At 41.9% G+C, this 20,780-nt stretch overlaps 2 protein-coding genes and 1 pseudogene across 3 annotated transcripts in view; 1 reads left to right on the top strand and 2 right to left on the bottom strand.

The window, feature by feature from the left end:
• LOC105507178 overlaps positions 1–7,220 on the bottom strand; it is a 27,316-nt pseudogene extending 20,096 nt beyond the window's left edge. Inside the window, exon 1 of the transcript XR_001001052.1 lies at positions 7,183–7,220. The product of XR_001001052.1 is annotated as a ferritin heavy chain pseudogene (transcript). The remainder of the gene's footprint in view (positions 1–7,182) is intronic.
• Positions 1–14,355, bottom strand: part of SLC25A28 (solute carrier family 25 (mitochondrial iron transporter), member 28) — a 65,930-nt gene extending 51,575 nt beyond the window's left edge. The window contains exon 1 of the mRNA XM_011935566.1: positions 14,273–14,355. The gene's annotated coding sequence lies outside the window, so the exon portion shown is untranslated. The remainder of the gene's footprint in view (positions 1–14,272) is intronic.
• Positions 14,356–14,403: 48 nt separating this feature from the next.
• Positions 14,404–20,780, top strand: part of ENTPD7 (ectonucleoside triphosphate diphosphohydrolase 7) — a 54,195-nt gene continuing 47,818 nt past the window's right edge. Inside the window, exons 1-3 of the mRNA XM_011935561.1 lie at positions 14,404–14,618; positions 14,893–14,992; positions 16,459–16,641. Of these exons, the coding sequence (XP_011790951.1) occupies positions 14,985–14,992; positions 16,459–16,641 (191 nt within the window). The 5' untranslated portion in view covers positions 14,404–14,618; positions 14,893–14,984. The remainder of the gene's footprint in view (positions 14,619–14,892; positions 14,993–16,458; positions 16,642–20,780) is intronic.

The following is a 20,780-nucleotide window of genomic DNA, read 5'->3' as shown; positions in this document are numbered from 1 at the left end:
GTGAATCTGACAATTGTGTGTCTTGGAGTTGCTCTTCTTGAGGAGTATCTTTGTGGTGTTCTCTGTATTTCCTGAATTTGAATGTTGGCCTGCCTGTCTAGGTTGGGGAAGTTCTCCTGGATAACACCCTGAAGAGTGTTTTCCAACTTGATTCCATTCTCCCCGTCACTTTCAGGTACACCAGTCAGATGTAGATTTGGTCTTTTCACATAGTCCCATATTTCTTGGAGGCTTTGTTAGTTCCTTTTTACTCTTTTTTCTCTAAACTTCTCTTCTCACTTCATTTCATTCATTTGATCTTCAATCACTGATACCCTTTCTTCCACTTGATCAAATCTGCTACTGAAGATTGTGCATGTGTCACATAGTTTTTGTGCCATGGTTTTCAGCTCCATCAGGTCATTTAAGGTCTTCTGTATGCTGTTTATTCTAGTTAGCCATTCGTCTAATCTTTTTTCAAGGTTTTTAGCTTCTCTGCGATGGGTTCGAATATCCTCCTTTAGCTCAGAGAAGTTTGTTATTACGGATCATCTGAAGCCTTCTTCTCTCAACTTGTCAAAGTCATTCTCCATCCAGCTTTGTTCCACTGCTGGCGAGAAACTGCATTCCTTTGGAGGAGAAGAGGCGCTCTGATTGTTAGAATTTTCAGCTTTTCTGCTCTCATTTCTCCCCATCTTTGTGGTTTTATCAACCTTGTTCTTTGATGATGGTGATGTACAGATGGGGTTTTGGTGTGGATGTCCTTTCTGTTTGTTAGTTTTCCTTCTAATGGTCAGCACCCTCAGCTGTGGGTTTGTTGGAGTTTTCTGGAGGTCCACTCCAGACCCTGTTTTCCTGGGTATCATCAATGGAGGCTGCAGAACAGCAAATATTGCAGGACAGCAAATGTTGCTGCCTGATCCTTCCTCTGGAAGCTTCCTCTCAGAGGGTCACCTGGCCATATGAGGTGTCAGTTGGCCCCTACTGGGAGGTGCCTCCCAGTTAGGCTACTTGGGGGTCAGGGACCCACTTGAGGAGGCAGTCTGTCTGTTCTCAGATTTCAAACTCCATTATGGGAGAACCACTACTCTCTTCAAATCTGTCAGACAGGGAAGTCTGCAGAAGTTTCTGCTGCCTTTTGTTCAGCTATGGCCTGCCCCCAGAGGTGGAATCTACAGAGGCAGGAAGACCTCCTTAAGCTGTGGTGGGCTCCACCCTGTTCAAGATTCCTGGTCACTTTGTTTACCTACTCAAGTCTCAGCAATGGCAGACGCCCCACCCCAGCCTCACTGATGCCTTGCAGTTCGATCTCAGACTGCTGTGTTAGCAGTGAGCGAGGCTCGTGGGTGTGGGACCCTCCGAGCCAGGTGCGGGATATAATCTCCTGGTGTGCCATTTGCTACGACCACTGTAAAAGCTCAGTATTAGGGTGGGAGTGTCCCAGTTTTGCAGGTACGATCTGTCACAGCTTCCTGTGGCTAGGAAAGGGAATTCTCTGACCCCTTGTGCTTCCCAGGTAGGCGATGTCCCACCCTGCTTTGGCTGACACTCCATGGGCTGCATCCACTGTCCAACAGGCCCCAGTGAGATGAACCCAGTACCTCAGCTGGAAGTGTAGAAATCACCCGTCTTCTGTGTCGCTCATGCTGGGAGCTGTAGACTGGAGCTGTTCCTATTCAGCCATCTTGGAACCTCCCCAGAAGAGGCAAGTACAGATTTCTTACATGCATATATTGCGTAGTGGTGAAGTCTGGGCTTTTAGTGTACCCATCACCCAAATAGTGAATATTGTACCCAATAGGTAATTTTCTAACCCTAACCCTCCTCCTACCCTCCCACCTTCTGTAGTCTCCAATGTCTAATAGTCCACACTGTATATCCATAGGTACCCTTTATTTAGCTCCAAATTATAAGAGAGAACACACTGTATTTGATTTTCTGAGCTATTTCACTTAGGATAGTGGCTTCAAGTTCCACCAATGTTGCTGGAAAAGATATAATTTTATTATTTCTTATGGCTGAGTAGTATTCCATGCTATATATAAAATACATTTTCTTAATCCAACCTTCTGTTGATGGACACAGTTTGATTTCATCCTTGTTATTCTGAATAGTACTGCAATAAAGACATTAATGCAGATATCTTTTTGATATAATCATTTCTTTCCATTTGGACATATACACAGTTGTGGGATTGTTGGATTGAATGGTACTTCTATCCTTAGTTCTTTAAGAAATCTCCATACTGTTTTCCATAAAGGTTGTACTAATTTACATCCCTACCAATAACATATAATTGTTCCCTTTTTTCTACATCTTTGCCAACATTTGTTGTTTTGACTTTTTAGTAATAGCCATTCTGACTGGTGTAAGATGGTATCTTATTGGGGTTTTCAGTTGCATTTCTCTGATGATTAGTGATGTTGAACACGTTTTCTTATGTTCTTTGGCCACTTGTATGTTTTCTTTTGAAAAATGTCTGTTCATATCCTTGCACAATTTTTAATGGGATTATTTGCTTTTATCTTGTTGAGTTATTTGAGTTCCTTGCAGATTATTGATATTAGTCCTCTGTTGTATGCATAATGTGCAAATATTTTCTCCCATTCTGTAAGTTGTCTGTTTACTCTGTTTGTTGTTCCTTTTGTTTTGCAGAGGTTTTTTGTTTAATCAAGTCCCATTTTTCTATTTTTGTTCTTGCTATGTTTGCTTTTGAGGACTTGGTCATAAATTCTTTGCCTAGGCCAATGTCCAGAAGAGTTTTTCCCAGATTTTCTTTGAGGATTTTTATAGTTTCAGGAATTACATTTAGTTCTTTAATCTATCTTCATTTAATTTTTGTTTATGGCGAGAGGTATGGGTGGTTTCATTCTTTTGCATATGGCTATCCAATTTTCCCAGCACCATTTGTTGAATAGGGTGTCCTTCCCCCCCTTTTTTTTTTTTGTTTGGTTTGTTGAAGATCAGTTTGTTATAGGTATGTGGCTTTATTTCTGGGTTCTTTATTCTATTCCATTGATTCTTTTTTTTTTTTTTTTTTTTTCAGACAGAGTCTCGCTTTGTCACCAGGCTGGAGTGCAGTGGAGTGACATCGGCTCACTGTAGCCCCAGCCTCCCAGGCTCAAGCAATTCTCATGCCTCAGCCTTGCAAATAGCTGGGATTACAAGTGTGTGCCACCATGCCCAGCTGATTTTTTTTTTTTTGTAGTAGAGATGAGGTTTCACCATGTTGACCAGGCTGGTCTCCAACTTCTGGCCTCAAGTAATCCACCCTCTGCCTTCCAAAGTGCTGGAATTACAGGCGTGCACCACTGCACCTAGCCTATTCCATTGATGTATGTGTATTTACTTACACCAGTACCACACTACTTTACTACTTTGGTGACTATAGCCTTGTAGTATAATTCAAACTGAGTAATGGATGCCTTGAGCTTTGTTCTTTTTGCTTAGGATTGCTCTGGCTATTCAGGCCCTTTTTTGGTTATATATGAATTTTAGGATTGTTTTTTATAATTCTGTGAAAAATGACATTGGTAATTTGATATGTATTGCATTGAATCTGTAGATTACTTTGGGGACTATGGTCATTTTAACAATGTTGAGTCTTCCAATCCATAAGCATGGGATGTTTTTCCATTTGTGTAATCTACAATTTCTTTCATGAATGTTTTGTAGTTCTCCTTATAAAGATCTTTCACTTCCTTGGTTAAACATATTCCTAGGTTTTTTTTTTTTTTGGTAGCTATTCTAAATAGGATTGCCTTCTTGATATGGTCCTCAGCTAGATTGTTATTGTTGTATAGAAACACTACTGATTTCTGTAAGTTAATTTTGTATCCTGAAACTACTGCATTCATTTATCAAATCTAAAAGCTTTTTTGGAGGAGGCTTTGGGGTTTTCTAGATAGAAGATCATATCATCAGCAAATAGGAATAATTTGACTTCCTCTTCCCAATTTGGATGCCTTTTATTTTTTTCTCTTGCCTGATCCGCCTGGTGAAGACTTCCAGCACGAAGTTGAATAAGAGTGGTGCAAGTGGGCATTCTTGTACTGTTCCAGTTAGAGGAAATGCTTTCAATTTTTCTCCACTAAGTGTGATGTTGGCTGTGGGTTTGTCATATATGACCTTATTATGTTAAGGTATGTTTCTTCTATGCCTAGTTTGTTGAGGATTTTTATCATGAAGGGATGTTGAATTTTGTTGAATGCATTTTCTGTATCTATTGAAATGATCATATAGGTTTTTGTCTTTAATTCTGTTTATGTGATGTATCACATTTATTGATTTGCATACATTGAACCATTCTTGCATTCCTGGGATAAATCCTACCTGATCATGGTGTATTATCTTTTCGATATGCTGTTGGATTTGATTTGCTAATATTTTGTTAAGGGTTTTTGCATCAATGTTCATCAGGGATACTGGTCTATAGTTTTCATTTTTTGTCATGTCCTTGTCTTGTTTTGGTATCAGGATGATACCGACCTTGTAGAATGAGTTAAGGAGACTTCACTCTTCCTCTATTTTTTGAAATAGCTTCAGGAGAATTAGCAATAGTTCTTCTTTGTATACTTGGCAGAATTTGGCTGTGAATCCATATGGTTCTGGGCTTTTTCTGTTGTTGTTGATAGATTTTTTATTACTGATTCAATCTCACTACTCATTATTGTTCTGTTTGTTCAGGAGTTCTGTTCTAGTTGAATCTCAGAAGATTGTATGTTTCCAGAAATTTACCCACTTCCTCTAGGTATTCTAGTTTGTGGGCATATAGTTGTTCATAATAGCCTCTGATGATCTTTTGTATTTCTGTGGTATCATTTTAATGTCTTATTTTTCATATCCATTTGTTTATTTGGATCTCCTCTCTTCTTTCTTGGTCTAGCTAGTGACTTATCAATTTTGTTTACATTTTCAAATAAGCAACTTTTCATTCATTGAGTTTTCTGGTCTCTATTTCATTTAGTTATGATCTAATCTTCATTATATCTTTTCTTCTGCTAACTTTGGGTTTGGTTTGTTCTTGTTCTAGTTCCTTGAGATGTGACACTAAGTTGTTATTTTGTAATCTTTCTACTTTTTGGATGTAGATATTTAATGCTATAAACTTCCCTCTTAGGATTGCTTTTGCTGTATCCCACAGGTTTTGGTACGCTGTGCTTTCATTTTCATTCATTTCAAATTTTTAAAAAAATTTCCATCTTAATTTCTTTCTTTCTTTTGCAGACAGGGTTTCATTCTTTCACCCAGGCTGGAGTGCAGTGGTGCGATCACAGCTCACCACAGACTCAACCTCCTGGGCTCAAGCAATCCTTCTGCCTCAGCCTCCTGGGTAACTGGGACTATAGGTGCACATCACGATGCCCAGCAAATTTTTAAAAATTTTCTGTAGAAATTGGGTCTTACTATGTTGTCCAGGCTGGTTTTGAACTCCCACAGGGCAGTGGGTATCGTCCTGTGTGTGTGTAGGAGAGCCTGGTTTCCCTGTCTGTTCTTGGCTGGGCAGCAGCTGCAGCTGCATCAGTCTGAATTCAGCCTAAGGGCAGGATGTAGCCCAACATTAAACTCTCAAAATGGTGCCTTGGGTCTGGGACCAGAGAGGGTAGGGCACGTTCCAGGCAAGCAGTGTGGGCAAGAAGCTGTGGGGAAATGCAATCCACTCACATCTCAGTCACACAGCAGCCTACTGCAGGGCAGTGGTATTGTCTTAGATATGTATAGGAAAGCCTGGTTTCCCTGACCCTCCTTGGCTGGGTTTATGTCTCAGTCTCAACAGCAGCCCACAGAAGGGTGGTAGGGACTCTCCCAGAGGTGCGTGAGAGCACTTGGTCTCCCCTCTCCCTTTCTGGAGTAGTGCAACAGCCACAGCCATGTCTGTAGATCCTTGGTATCTAGACTATTAAAATAATGCGTGGCTGAGGCTGCTCTAGTCTCAGATGCCTGTAGGATTCCATCTGGATTTCTTTTCTGGAGCAACATCTCTGTGCAATTTTAGGCAGCTCCATATATCAGGCCCGAGGTCCTAAGTTGGTTGGGGTTTTCTTGCATAGCCAAGATCATTAAAGCTCTTTTTGGAGTATGGAGCCCTAGGGATTTCTCTCTTATTGTTTCCCGGCGTCGGGGAGCCTCTTGGAGCTCTCAGTCAGTCCCCAAACCCTCTCCTTACTTACTTCTGGTGCTTCCCATCACTTCTCTGGTGAGTCCTAGCATTCTCTACTAGACAATCTCTTTAAAATATATCTACTTACTCTTCTGGTTCCTCTCCATAAAAGAGGCACATACTACCTGTGTTTAGTCAGCCATCTTCTCATTGTAGTTTTAATTTGCATTTCTCTAATGACTAATGATTTTGAACATCTTTTGAACAGATGGCTAATTTGCCATCTGTATATCTTATTTGGTGAAGTGCACAAATCTTTCATCTATTTGCACCTGGGTTGTTTGCTTTCTTTTATTTAATTTTGAGAATTCTTTTCATATTCTAGATACAAGTCCTATATATGTGATTTGCAAATATTTTCTCCCACAGAAGGATAATCCACTGTGTGGCTTATCTTTTCATTCTCTTAGTAGTATGTTTCGAAGAGGAGTAGATCTTAGTTGCTTTTCTTGGGGGGGGGGTAGGGTCTCACTCTGTCACTCAGGCTGGAGTGCAGTGGCACAGTCATAGCTCACTGCAGCCTCGAACTCCTGGGCTCACATGATTCTCTCACCTCAGCCTCCTGAGTAACTAGGATGAGAGGTCCATGCCACCATGCCTGGCATATATTTTTATTTTTAAGTTGTTTTTAGAGATAGAGTCTGATTGTGTTGCTCAGGCTGGCTGTGAACTCCTGGCCTCAATCAGTCCTCCCACCTCAGCCTCCCAAAGAGCTGAGATTACAGGCATGAGCTATCATGCCTGGCCTAGATCTTAGTTTCAATGGAGACCGATTTATTAAGGTTTTCTATTGGTGTGTGAGTGTGTGTCTTGCTTTTGCTGTTGAATCTAAGAAATTTCAAGGCTACCAAGATTTTCTCCTCTATTTTCTTTTACAAGTTTTATCGTTTTAGCTCTTACATCCAGAACTATGATCTATTTCAAGTTAGTTTTTATATGTGATGTTAGATTTTTTTTGTCACTGTTAGTTTTTACTTATTAATATTTCTCTGTGATCTTATCCTATGTGTACATAAAGAACTTCCTTTTGTTTTTCCAGGTACAACAGCAGGTTCTTTTCTGATTCCTCAAAGTCCTGCATGGGGTAGAGGCAGAGATAGAAGAGAATGTAAACACTGGGTTCCACCTGCTGGAGCTTAAGGGAAGACCCCTTACCCAGATAGGGACTGACTGGAGAGGTGGAAGGGAACAAGGTGAAAGGTAAGGGTCCTGGTGAGAGAAAGCAGGGGGGCCTGAGAAAACAGAGGAAGGTGGTTGAGAAATGTTCTCTTGTATGCTCTTTAAGAAAAGCAAATGCCCCCTCCTTTTTTTTTCTTTGTCCCAGAAAGCACGTCTCTTTATCTAGAATTAGGTCGTGTGCCCACTCCTGAAACAGTAGCTATGACCAAGGGATGAGATTTTTTCCAATACTCAGGTCTGGCTTGCATGTGCCATTCCCAGGGCCAGGAGTGGAGTCAGAATCCTCAAATGACATGCTATACATGAGGAGGGTGTCCACACTCAAGTAAAATTTGGATGGATACCAAGAGAAGGGGTTACGTTCCCTTCTCACAATGCCTCATAGTTCAAGCTCATAGTTCAAGTACAATGGGCTTTTAGAGTTTGCCATACTGTTCTCCCACCCCAGCCTCCCTCACCCTGGTCTCTCTGAGGAGGGATCTTTTACTTCTCTGAATGACCTGTGGTATTGATTTTCTGTATTTTTCAAATTTTCAATCATCCTACTTGTTAATTTACTTTCTGCAGATACTGTCATCGCCCTGCTGTGCTGTCTTCATTCCTCACAGTACCCTAACACAAAGCTGTGGTGTTATCAGACTTTCACTGAAGGTTTGGGGTCCCAAAGAGGATTATAACATAGCACAAAACTCAAAATTGAACATGGATTATGTCATTATCATTATCCAAAAGTTCCCTGACCAAACTCATTTTAAGGACTGCGGTAATTTAAAAGGATGTCTACAAATTAGTTGATACTTCTTTATTCAAAAGGTGGAGCCCAATTCCCCTCCCCTTGAATGTGGGCTAGGAGTTAGTGACTCACTTTTAACAAATAATGTGTGGCAGAAGTGAAGATATTTGACTTCTGAGGCTAGGTCATACAAAGGATAAAGCTTCTACCTGGCTCATTCTCTTTAGGACCACCCTGGGGGAAGCCAGCTACCATGGAATGAAGGTACTCAAGCAGCCCTGGGAAAGAACCATGTGAAAAGAAACTGGGGCCTCCCACCAATACCCAGCATCAACTTGCCAGCCATGCATGCCATCTTGGAAAGATATTCGCTAGTTTCAGCTAAGATTTTAGCAGACTATAACCCCAGCTGACATCTTGATTGCAACCTCATGAGAAGATCCTGAGTTGAGAGGCAACCAAATTCTTGACCCACAGAAACTGAGAGATAATAATGCTTATTGCTATTTTAAGCCACAAAGTTTTGGAGTAATTTGCTATGTAGCAACAGATAAGTAATACAGTGAGTCTCTCATGAGCTGTTTACTTCAGTCTTATCTGCCATCTTGCCTTGATCCTTCCTCTTTTTTCATCTCTTTTTCTTTTTTCCTTGCCAGAGCTCCCCAAACCCAGTCTCTAGAGGGAATGCTCAAAATTACTGTATTTCACTTTGCAGAGTAATTTAAGTCTTCTTGGTCTAAATATCTCCCATCTAGGTTAAACCCAAGGGATTCCATCTTTTCAGACCAAACATATCTGTTAAGGTCTAAAACAGATATTCTGTCTTCCTACCAGGCCCAGTGGCATCAGGTCCAATCAGACAGCTGCCAGCTTGCCCTAATAGAAGTATATATAGGCAAAGTACTATAAGAGCAAAGAATAAGAAGCATGTAAGCTGACTTGGGGTTCATGGAGGAGGTAATATTTGAGCTGAGTTTTTAAGGATATGTAGGAGTTCATTTGGTAGAGAAGTGAATGAAAGTTACACAGAGTAACAGCAAGTAAAAAGGCTCAGAGTTGAGAAAAGTTATAATCAATGCTGAGAACTTTAAATATGTAAGGGTTCTGGGTGATAACATCTATTAGTGAGCCTGGAAGCTGTTGGGGGCTAGATCATATCGGGCATTGAAAGTCACATGCAGGAGTCACAGGCAACATAAATCCCTGATTCACTGACTTAAAAATAAGAACAATAAGGAATTTAGTATTTCAAATAATAAGCACAAGGTGAGACTGCTCCAATGTCTTAATTTAGCAGCTTGATGATGTTATCAAGAACCCAGTTTCTTCTGTATTTCTATTCTGTTATCCCCAATCTTGTACCCCCATGATTATAAGATGGTTACAGCAGCTCCAGGCATCATGTCCTTAAGATTACACCTGGACAGCCTGGGCAACATGGTAAAACCCCATCTCTCCCAAAAATACAAAAAACTAGTCAGGTGTGGTGGCGTGTGCCTGTAGTCCCAGTTACTCAGGAGGCGGGAGGATTGCTTGAGCCTGGGAGGCAGAGGTTGCACCACCACACTCCAGCCTGGGTAACAGAGTGAGACCCATCTCAAAAACAACAACAACAAAAAGATCACACCTGGAAGTAGAAAGGGGGCCTTCTCTTCTTTCTCTCTCATTATATAAATTTTTTTAAATAAATGGGATCTTGCTATATTGCCCAGGCTGGAGTGCAGTGGCTACTGATAGGCACAATCATAACACGCATCTGGAGAAAACTGCAAATATAATTGTAAGGCAAGGCTTTAAAGAGCAGTTAAAAACTTGTTTTGAAATACAGGTTTCTAGAATTTGTTTCAACATGTTGAGTTACAGCAAATGAAATAGAGAAATAGTCTCAGTGCTTTTTAATTTGCCCTGGTGACTGGAAACCTTAGAACTCAGCCTTATGAGCTGTTAATCAGATAAGCACTGCAGGTTTTCGCAAAGAATCATGCTTGACAAATGCTTGAGGGCATATGGATTTATTGAAGGAAGTATTGTCCAAACCAGACTGACAAAATTTTACAAAGAAAATAGAATTTTAAAATGTTGGGATTAAAATGTAGATCTTATTTGAGCATGGTGGTGTGCACCTGTAATCCCAGCTACTCGGGAGGCTGACGCAGGAGAATCACTTGAACCCAGGAGGCAGAGGTTGCAGTGAGCCGAGATGACGCCACTGCATTCCAGCCTGGGGGACAAAGCGAGACCCCTTCTCAAAAAAAAAGGTAGATATTTTTCTGTTTTGAGATGTAGTTATGAAATGTAAATTAGAGAATGTTTCAATGAACTTTTGAATTATAAGTTAATATAGTTTATAAACCATATGAATTAAGTGCTATTTTAAAAATAGATAGGAATTATACTTCCACTCAAAAACACCTTGAACTCCTGGCCTCAAGAGATCCTCCTACGTCAGCTTTCTAAGTAACTGGGATTACAGCTGCATGCCACCACACCCAGCCCCATTATGAAAAATTTTCATTGACTTCTATCTGTATTTTTTTTTCTTTCAATAACTTTGCTATGAATGTATCTCTTTTTAAGATGAAGAAAACTTTGCCTAGAAGTGTCTTCCCTCCTCCCTGGCCATTCTTTGCAACAGCTGATTTCCCTTTCATATTATTAGCTAAAATTGTATCATATGCCTATTTAAACCAATATTTTGTGAGGGTATGGGCCCACCATGATTGACTTAGACAATCGCAGTTTACCTCCTGGGACTGAGGTTGGAGCTTAGCACCCTTCAAGAACATGGTCAAGCATATTCAGTGTGGTTACTTGTCAAGTTAACAAGGTAGAAGAGAGAGCCTACTTCTGGAATAGGCTATCAGTGGGATCTCCCACACCATGCTAAGGAATTTGGACTATATCTCATTGGAATAAGAAACTACTATGGGATCACAGGATGGGCTAAAAAAAATAATAATAAGGAACTTCTGGAATAGGCTGTCAGTGGGATCTGCCACACCATGCTTAGGAATTTGGACTGTATCTCGTCAAAATAAGAAACTACTATGGGACCACAAGATGGGCTAAAATAAATAAATAAGGAATTAGTGAAGGATTTAAAATCAGGAAGTAGCATGATGAGATTTCCCAATGGCAACAGAATCAAGGGGCACTCAGGAGGGGCATGGGTCTGGAGGCAGGGCCACCAGTTAGAAGGCTTCATTAGAAGATCTTGGAGAGGATTTTAGGCACTTGAATTAAGCACCCCTAATGACTCATTGGATGGAAAAGGAAAAAGAAATTTAGAAAGAAGATATTCTAGGATGATTCCCATACAGGTTCCTGCTCTGGTGAATCACAGAGTATTTTGTCAAAATGGAGAATATGGATGGAGGAGATTTGGGTGGATATGATGAGAATGGAGAGATAATGCGTTTATTTGGGACAATGGGGTGCTTGAAAGACAGGTGAAGAGAGATGGGTAAACTTGGAAGGGAGAGTGTAGACCACATGACACTCCTTCAAATTCCTTTAGAGGGTAGGGTAGAATGGAGTGTGGAGGCAAGGAGAATCCATAAGGGGAAATGAAGCAAAGCAAACAACTAGCACCTGATATAGGAACTGTTGGGCTGATTTTGCTCAGGGCTGGGCATCAAGCACATCTGGAGAAAATTGCAAATGTAACTGTAAGGAAAGCCTTTAAAGAGCAGTTAAAAACCTGTTTTGAAACATAGGTTTCTACAATTTGTTGCAACACGTTGAGTTACAGCAAATGAAATAGAGAAATAGTCTCAGTGCTTTTTAATTTGCCCTGCTGACTGGAAACCTCAGAACTTAGCCCTATGAGCTGTTAACCAGATAAGCATTGCTGGTTTTTGTAAAGAATTATGCTTGACAAATGCTTGAGGGCATATGGATTTATTGAAGGAAGTATTGTCCAAACCAGACTGACAAAGAAAGTTTTACAAAGAAAATATAATGAAAAGATGTTGGGATTAAAATGTAGGTCTTTTCTGTTTTATGATGTAGTTATGAAATCTAAATTAGAGGATGTTTCAATGAACTTTTGAATTATAAGTTAATATAGTTCATAAACCATGGGAATTAAGTACTATTTAAAAAATAGGAATTATACTTCCACTCAAAAACACCTATTTTGTGGAACACTAAAGTTTGAAATATATATATAGATAGATAGATTAGACTTAGAACTCACAGAAGGCAAATTCAAGAAATTTAAAAAACTTACTCCAAAACATTATTTTAGTTCTTTCCATATCTATTTTGTTCTTGGAACTGAACTGGGTCCTGAAATAATAAAAATAACTAGTATCTGTAATAAATAAAAATATCTGTATAATGTGGTTAATCCCAACTTTATGCAACTATTCTATTCAATGTGATTTCTAGGGGTCCAGATAAAATATAACACTTGAGGCAGAGTGGGAATTGAGGGACAGAGAAAAAAAAAACTGAGAACTGAGAACTGAAGAAGAAAGGCAAATTAGGAAGTTCAATCAGGTTAGGAGAGTAGTGGAGCAAAAAAAATGAGTCATAAGAACTGAATATAGAAACTGAACAATGGCTAGATCTTATACGACAGTTAGAACTCTGACCCACAACCTCTACAGCAACCAGCCCAGAATAATCAGGACTTGGTCAATGATACAGTTTCCCTGTTTTTTGCCTCCTCCTTTCTTCAACTCAGGACCCACTAAAGACAGCCAAATATGCCACCTACCCCAAACCAATCACATAAGAGACACTGCTTTTGTCAGCCCACCTCCAGCTTTCCCATGCTAATACCCTCAAGTCAGAGCATACATGAAACCTTCCCTTTTTGTTCACTACTAATCTTTCCTGGCCAGGTGCAGCTGCTCATCCCTGTAATCCCAGCACTTTGGGAGGCTGAGACAGGAGGATTGCTTGAGCCCAGAATTCAAGACCAGCCTGGACAACACAGTGAGACTCCATCTCTACAAAGAATTAAAAAATACAAGCCAGGCACGGTGGCACATGCCTGTAGAGCCAGCTACTCAGGAGGTTGAGGTAGGAGGATCACTTGCTCGGGAGGTGATCACTGGCTGCAGTGAACCATGATGACGCCACTGCACTCCAGCCTGGATGACAACGGAGTGAGACCCTGTAGGTAAGTAAGTAAGTAGTTTTCCTAATGTCCTGACAGGCTTTGAGTCTGCCAAATGCAAGTGATGGTGACTGACTCCCTTGTCATAGCAAGCTTTGAATAAATAAAGCATTTGGGTGGTCTTCCCCAATCCCCCCCACATCCATTTATTTGCTTATTAATTATACATCAGTTGTGTTTTATCTGCCAGACAGTGGCCAGTATTGGGAATATGTGGAAGCAGATAGTCCTTGCCTTCAAGGATATTCTGTCTAGTGGGACAGACAGACAGACATATACATATAATTGTAATTCAATGTGCTAAGTGAAACAATAGGCATGTATAAAGAAGGTATAGTAGGTCAAGCAGGACTTTTAGGGGAAGGTGACCCTTAAGAGGAGTGGTAAGGAATGAAGTGGAGGTGATTTGGTTAAGGGCCGGGACGGTTATTCAAGGCAGGTGGAGGGGCAGAATGAGCAAAACAGGGCGGGTTGCTGGAGCGTGGTAAGGAAGGCAAGCAGCGGCAGAGGACGCGGTAGGGCGGATTGTGGGGCGCAATGCAAGTGCCACGTTGGAAAGAGCTTGGACTTTATGCCGTCCTCCTGGAAATGAGATAACGGCTGGTGTAAGCAAGCAAGAAACACACACACACTCAACGCGCGCGCGCGTCGTTTCCTTTGTGTTACTGTAAGGTCAAGGAGGGCGGCGACACAGAAACTCATGATGATTGGCATTAGTAGACATTCAGTGAATGAATGAATAGACATAAGCCTTTGGTGTAAACAAATGAATGAATGGACATAAGCACTTTGGTGTAAACGTCATTGTCTTCAATGTATGTTTTTCTCACGGGGCAAGACAATGAGGTCGGGGCATCAGTTTGGGAGGTGATAGGGAAGGTTTAAGGTGGGAGAACTGCCATTCTGGTAGGGAGGGTTAGTGGGCACAAAACCAACAATAGGTTATGGGCAAGGGATGCGCTTCCGTCGCGAACACCCCGAAACCCACCCACCGGAGGTACTCTGTCCCGGGAACGGCCGTGGAGAAAGCAACCGGCCGAGAGTTCGCGCCCCTGGGAGGGCAGCGAGTACAGGGCCGCCCAGCGCCACTCACCTGTGAGCTCACCGCGGGCCCTGCAGGCGGAGCCTCGGTACGACGCCTTTCCGATTGGGCGCGGCTCAAAGTCCCGGGGCGGGCATTAGAGGCCAACCGGTCTAGGGGATTGGCCACCCTGGCGGACGGACGTGCTGCTGACGGAGCTAGTTCGCCCCTGGTTCGGCTCGTGAAGAGCCGGCCCCTCTCTGTGGGTCTTCTGTCAGTCATTGGCTCCCTGCGGTTTCCTTGGGGACGTGGCGCCGCCGCCGGCCCGGGCCCTCCTTCCGGCTGGGTAAGGGGCCGCGGGGATCAGCTCGGGACTGAACCGAGCGGTGCCGAAGGAACCGGCGGGCCGCTTGATCCCGTGAGTGTGGGCGCGAGAGGGCTGTGGGACCCGGAGGGACGGGGAGAGGAAGCGGGACCCACACCCCGCCACCTGGGGACGACCGGTTCCTAGAGGACAGAGCTGGCCCACGAGAACGCCCCGCTCCCAGGATGCCTGGGTGGGGTCCCCTGGGCCTGAGGAACCAGAGCAGACGGAGTGGGAGCCTGGGGAGGAGGTGGGAGCCGTGGAATTTCCGTGGAGGTCTTGTCTCGTGGGCTCGGTCGGACAGAAGCCTGAAATCAAATCTTTCTAGGCTGCAGACGTAGGAGATGCCTGGGACAAGGAGGCCACCTTCTCAGGGCAAAAGAAAAAGGTGACAGGCGTTGAGACCACCGAAAGGAACCCATGGCTAGGTAAGGCTGTACACTTTCTCTCCGGCTGGGAGCACGGCAGAGGATGGCAGGCAGGTTGGGGGGGCCCTGGGAGGCTGTCCCAAGTGAGGTTTGCCCTGGAGCTGCACTTGGATTGTATCCTGGTCAGTTGGATGCAGAGATGATCAAAGTTGTATTATTGCGAGGGCTGATAATTAATAGTTTCTAGCCCGTAGCCCGGGGTGGTGGAGTGAGTCGGCTTGCTCAGCTCTGTAAAGTACAAGGTTGTAACATTGATTCAGATTTGCATCTGAGCAAGGCTAGGTGCCACTTGAGGAGGTTAAACAAAGAAGTTTTTTGTTTTTTGTTTGCAATGAACTTTAAAAGCAGACAGACCGAGGTCCTTTTGAATCAATATCGAAAGTGAACTTCACAGATGAATACACTTATCCATACATTATAATACCCTGAAGCTTTTGAAAAATATTAATATGGATCTACATGCACCAATAAGGGACAGTTATCAAATAAAGTGGGGGAAAGATGTAGAACAGCAGGTATGGTGGACTACCATTTGTTTAAAACTGAGGGAATGGATACACACACACACACATACACACACAGATATATTACTGTAAATATATTGGTGTATATTTATGCTTGTGTATCCGTAGAATATCCCTGGAAAAATACACAGCAATGGCCAGGTGCGGTAGCTCACGCCTGCAATCCCAGCACTTTGGGAGGCCGAGGCAGGTGGATCACTTGAGGTCAGGAGTTCAGGACCAGCCTGGCCAAGTAGAAACCCCTCCTCTACTAAAAATAACTAAAAATACGAAAATTAGCCGGGCGTGGTGGTGGGCACCTGTAATCCCAGCTACTGGGGAGGCTGAGGGAGGAGAATCGCTTAAACCCAGGAGGTGGAAGTTGCAGTGAGCCGAGATTGCACCACTACACTCCAGCCTGGGCAACAGTGCAAGATTCCATCTAAAAAAAAAAAAAAAAAATTACACAGCAACTGGGTAGCAATGGTTGCCTCTGAGAGAGAGATTGTGGGGTCAGGGCAAGAATCACTTTTCACTATACAATATATCCTTTTAAACGGATTTGTCTTTTGCTATGTGCATATATAATCTGATAAAACATTTAAAAAATCAGTAAAATAAATTTTCTGACCATCCTGTTTCTTGACAGCATTCTTGGTTGGGAATATTGTAGTTGCTGAGATTCTCCAATGTTACGAAGTTGCCCAGGGAGACTGGTGATCTTTTCACTAACACGAGATTAAGTCTTTGAATTGCACTCAAAAGCGCAGTTTGGAAAAAGGGCAGATAAGGCTTTTCTGATTTATATAGTAGAAGCACCATGAACTTCTAAAATTAGAGACGAAAAGAACATTTAGACTTCTGTTGGCATGGATTTTTGGGGCTTTTATCCAATTTAAAAACTATTTTTAAGCACTCAATTGTAGAAATGTTTCAGACTCACTAATGTTTGTCTAATTTCAGGATCAGTTTTTCCTACCTCTGCCCAGCCTCCTGGTACTTCACTGTGCCCACAGTGAGTCCATTTCTCCGTCAGCGGGTAGCATTCCTGGGACTCTTCTTCATATCCTGTCTCCTTTTACTTATGTTAATCATAGACTTTCGACATTGGAGTGCTTCATTACCACGAGATAGGCAATACGAAAGGTGAGTCAGCTTTAGATTTTGGCACTGAAGTCATAAATATGTTCATAAGCCGTTTAACAGATTACTAACTTTGACCCTTTTGGGTGATACTGTACTTTTATTAGTAAAATTGCATGCCATTTATTACATAAAGAAGATCTTGAGCCCCATTTTGGCAATGTTCAGTTTGGTACAGGAATACTGATACTGCATGAAAGGCATCTTTCTATTTTCTTGTTTTGGTAGGCTGAAACTTATTGTGTGTATATATATTTAGGACTGTAATATACCTTTATGAATGGACCCCTTTATCATTATTAAATGATCCTCTTTATCCTTGATTATATACTTTGCTCTGAAATCTACTAGTCTGGTATTACTATAGCTACTCCAGCTTTCTTTTGATTAACATTAGCATGATAGATATTTCTTCTATAGTTTTAGTTTTAGCCTATTGGTGTCTTTATATAAGTGGGCTTCTTGTAGTCAGTGTTTGGTTGAGTCTTGTTTCTTAATCCAGTCTGACTATCTCTGCAGTTAATTGGGGTGTTCAGGCCATTTACATTTAATCTGATTATTTAGTATGTTTAGTTTTAATCTTGCTATTTGTTTTTCATTTGTCACATTTGTTCTTGTTCTTTTTCCTCTTTTTCCCTCTTCTTTTCAGTTGAGTACAGTTTTTATGGTTCCATTTTATCTCTCACGTTGGCTTATTATATATAACTTTTTCTTTTTTTTAGTGGTTAAAGTTTATAGTGTCATCTTTAATTATCACAATCTTCCTTCAAGTAATATTACTCCTCTTCACATCTAGAATAAGAACCTAACAACAGTATACTTTCATTCCTCCCTTCCTTTTGGTCTTTGTGCTATTGTCATATATTTTATTTCTACATGTTATAAGCTCCACAATATATTGTCATTATTTTTGTGTTAGATAGTCTATTATCTTTTGAAGAGATTTTCAATATAAGAAAAAAAAGGCTTATATATTTAACCATATTGTTGCCTGAAAGGGTCATATAAGCAAAGTGACCCTTGAATGCTGAAGGGACTGAGAAACCACAGGAGGAGGCAGGCAAATTGTTCGTTGGTATTGATTGATTTGTTGAGGGAACTTGCAGACAGAAGCGTGGTCCTGGGTAGCTGCAAGACAGGTAGATCTGCATATTGTTACTCCTGAGACCCAGGGCTTATATAGTACAGGGAGACGGGGTATGCACCCTGTGCAAGACAATTAAAGACAGCCCTCCAGAACAGGCAAGAATGCTGCATGTGCCATATCCTGTCATTTGTGTGCCAACACCAAGGTTGACATGTTCTTACACTAGTAAATAAAGCAGGAATCAAGAGGCATTTACGGGACTGGGGCTAGTCAGAAGTTAACATGGCAGATTAGCATCCAAGATGGAGTCACTTTTGTCTATATTTACCATTTCTGGGCTGCTTCATTCCTTTGTGTAGATCCATGTTTCCATCTGGACCCATATTTCCATATTTGCTTTTACCTCAAGAACATTCTCTAGCATTTCTGGTACAGCAAGTATGTGGGTGATAAATTCTTTCAACTTTTTTTTTTTTTTTTTTTTTTTTTTTGAGGCAGAGTCTCGCTCTGTCGCCCGGACTGGAGTGCAGTGGCCAGATCTCAGCTCACTGCAAGCTCCGCCTCCCGGGTTTACGCCATTCTCCTGCCTCAGCCTCCGGAGTAGCTGGGACTACAGGCGCCCGCCACCTCGCCCGGCTAGTTTTTTTTGTATTTTCAGTAGAGACGGGGTTTCACCGTGTTAGCCAGGATGGTCTCGATCTCCTGACCTCGTGATCCGCCCGTCTCGGCCTCCCAAAGTGCTGGGATTACAGGCTTGAGCCACCGCCCCCGGCCTCAATTTTTATATGACTGAAAAAGTCCTTATTTTGTTTTCCTTTTGAAAGAAATGTTCATTGGGTATAGAACTCTAGGTTGATCATTTTTTTCCTTTCATTACTTTAAAGATGATGCTTCACTGTCTTTTGGCTTGCATTCTTTCTGAGATGTCTGCTGTCCTTTTAATCTTTGCTCTCTCTGTATAGAATGTGTCTTTTTTCTCTGAATACTTTTAGAATTTTCTGTTTATCACTGGTTTTAAGCAATTTGATTGTGATGTGCTTTGATGTTGTTTTCTACATGATTTTATTTATTTATTTCTTTGTTTTTGAGACTGTTTCGCTCATCTCCCAGGTTCGAGTGCAATAGTGAAATCATAGCCCACTGCAGCCTCAATATCCTGGGCTCAAGCTGTCTTCCTGCCTCAGCCTCCCGAGTAGATGGGACTACAGGCATATGCCATCATACCTGGCTAATTTTTTTTTATTTTTAGTAGAGGTGAGGTCTCGCAGTGTTGCTTAGGCTGATCTCAAACTGCTGAGCTCAACCTATCCTCCCACCTCGGCCTCCAAAGTGCTGGGATTACAGGCATGGGCCACCATGCCCTGCTTACATGATTCTTGTGCTTGTGATTTGTTGATTCTTGGATCTATGGATTTGTAGTTTTAATCAAATTTGGAAACATTTTGTCCATCACTTCTTCAGATTTTTTTTTGTTCTTTCCTGCTTTTCCTCTGGGGATTCCAGTTACATGTATATTGAGCCATGTGATGTTTTCCCACAGCATACTGATGTTCATTTTTTTTTTTCCCAGTCTTTTTTCTCTCTGTATTTCATTCGGATTTTTTTTGCTGCTTTCAAACTTGTTAGTAATTTTTTTCTGTGGTGTTTAATCTACTGTTTCATCCAGTGAAAGTCTGACATCTTTTTTCACAGATAGTACATCTGAATTATTGGATATGCTTTTAGCTATACCAGTTGCACAGAAGGTCTATATTTCTTTATAGCAGTGATTCATTTTGCTATTTTTTTGAGATTAGTTTTTGATGAAGCTACAAAGTTAAATAATGGCATGTTATGTTCATCATCTTCAACATGATTTTCTTATTAAAAAATTTTTTTTCTTTAGAGACAGTCTCACTCTGTCACCCAGGCTGGAGTACAGTGGTGTGATCATAGCTCACTATAACCTTCAACTCCTGGGTTCAAGCAATCCTCCTGCCTTGGCATCTCAAAATGCTCGGATTACAGATGTGAGCCACTGTGCCTGGCCTTATTTTTTAAATATTTACGTTTTTTTTTCTTTTTTTTTTTTTGAGACAGTCTTACTCTGTTCCCCAGACTGGAGTGCAGTGGTGCTATCTCGGCTTACTGCATCCTGTCTTCCAGGTTCAAGTGATTCTCCTGCCTCAGCCTCCTAAGTAGCTGGGACTACAGGCACATGCCACCATGCCTGGCTAATTTTTTCTATTTTTAATAGAGACGGGGTTTCACTGTGTTAGCCAGGATAGTCTCGATCTCCTGACCTTGTGATCTGCCCACCTCAGCCTCCCAAAGTGCTGGGATTACAGGTGTGAGCCACCATGCCCGGCCTAAATTTTCTTTTTATTGTTTCTCAGATATGTATTAGTTAAGAGGCTTTGGGCTGCAAATAACAGCCCACATTGACTTAAACAATAAGAATGCTCACATACTTGGAAGTCCAGGGGTAGAAGGACTACAAGTTCAACACTGGCTAACAGGATGAGAGGCTGTGTCTCTCCTGTCTATTGTCCACGGTGTCAGTTTACTTAATGGTTGAAAAACAGACTGCCAGGCATGGTGGCTCATGCCTGTAATCTCAACACTTTGGGATGTGGAGGCAGGCGGATTGCATAAGCTCAAGAGTTCGAGACCAGCCTGTGTAACATGGCAAAACCCTGTCTCTACAAAAAAAATACAAAACTTAGCCAGGCATGGTAGCATGCACCTGTAGTCCTTGCTTCCCAGGAGGCTGAGGAGGGAGGATCACTGGAGCCTGGGGAGGTAGAGAATGCAGTGAACTAGGATCACGCCATTGTACACCAGCCTGGGTGACAAAGTGAGAACCTGTCTCAAAAAAAAAAAAGAAGAAGAAGAAGAAGGAGAAGGAGAAGAAAAGAAGAGGAGGAAGAGGAGGAAGAGGAGGAAGAGGAAGAAGAGGAAGAAAGAAGAAGAAGAAGAAGAAGAAAAGGGAGAAGGAGAAGGAGAAGAAGAAAGAAGAAGAAGAAAAGGGAGAAGGAGAAGGAGAAGAAGAAGAAGAGGAGGAGGAGGAGGAGGG

This window comes from Colobus angolensis, unplaced genomic scaffold (assembly GCF_000951035.1).
Source record: "Colobus angolensis palliatus isolate OR3802 unplaced genomic scaffold, Cang.pa_1.0 Scaffold144, whole genome shotgun sequence".
Lineage (NCBI taxonomy): Eukaryota > Metazoa > Chordata > Mammalia > Primates > Cercopithecidae > Colobus > Colobus angolensis.
The sequence above is the reverse complement of the archived record's forward strand: the minus strand, read 5'-3'. Positions and strand labels throughout refer to the sequence as shown.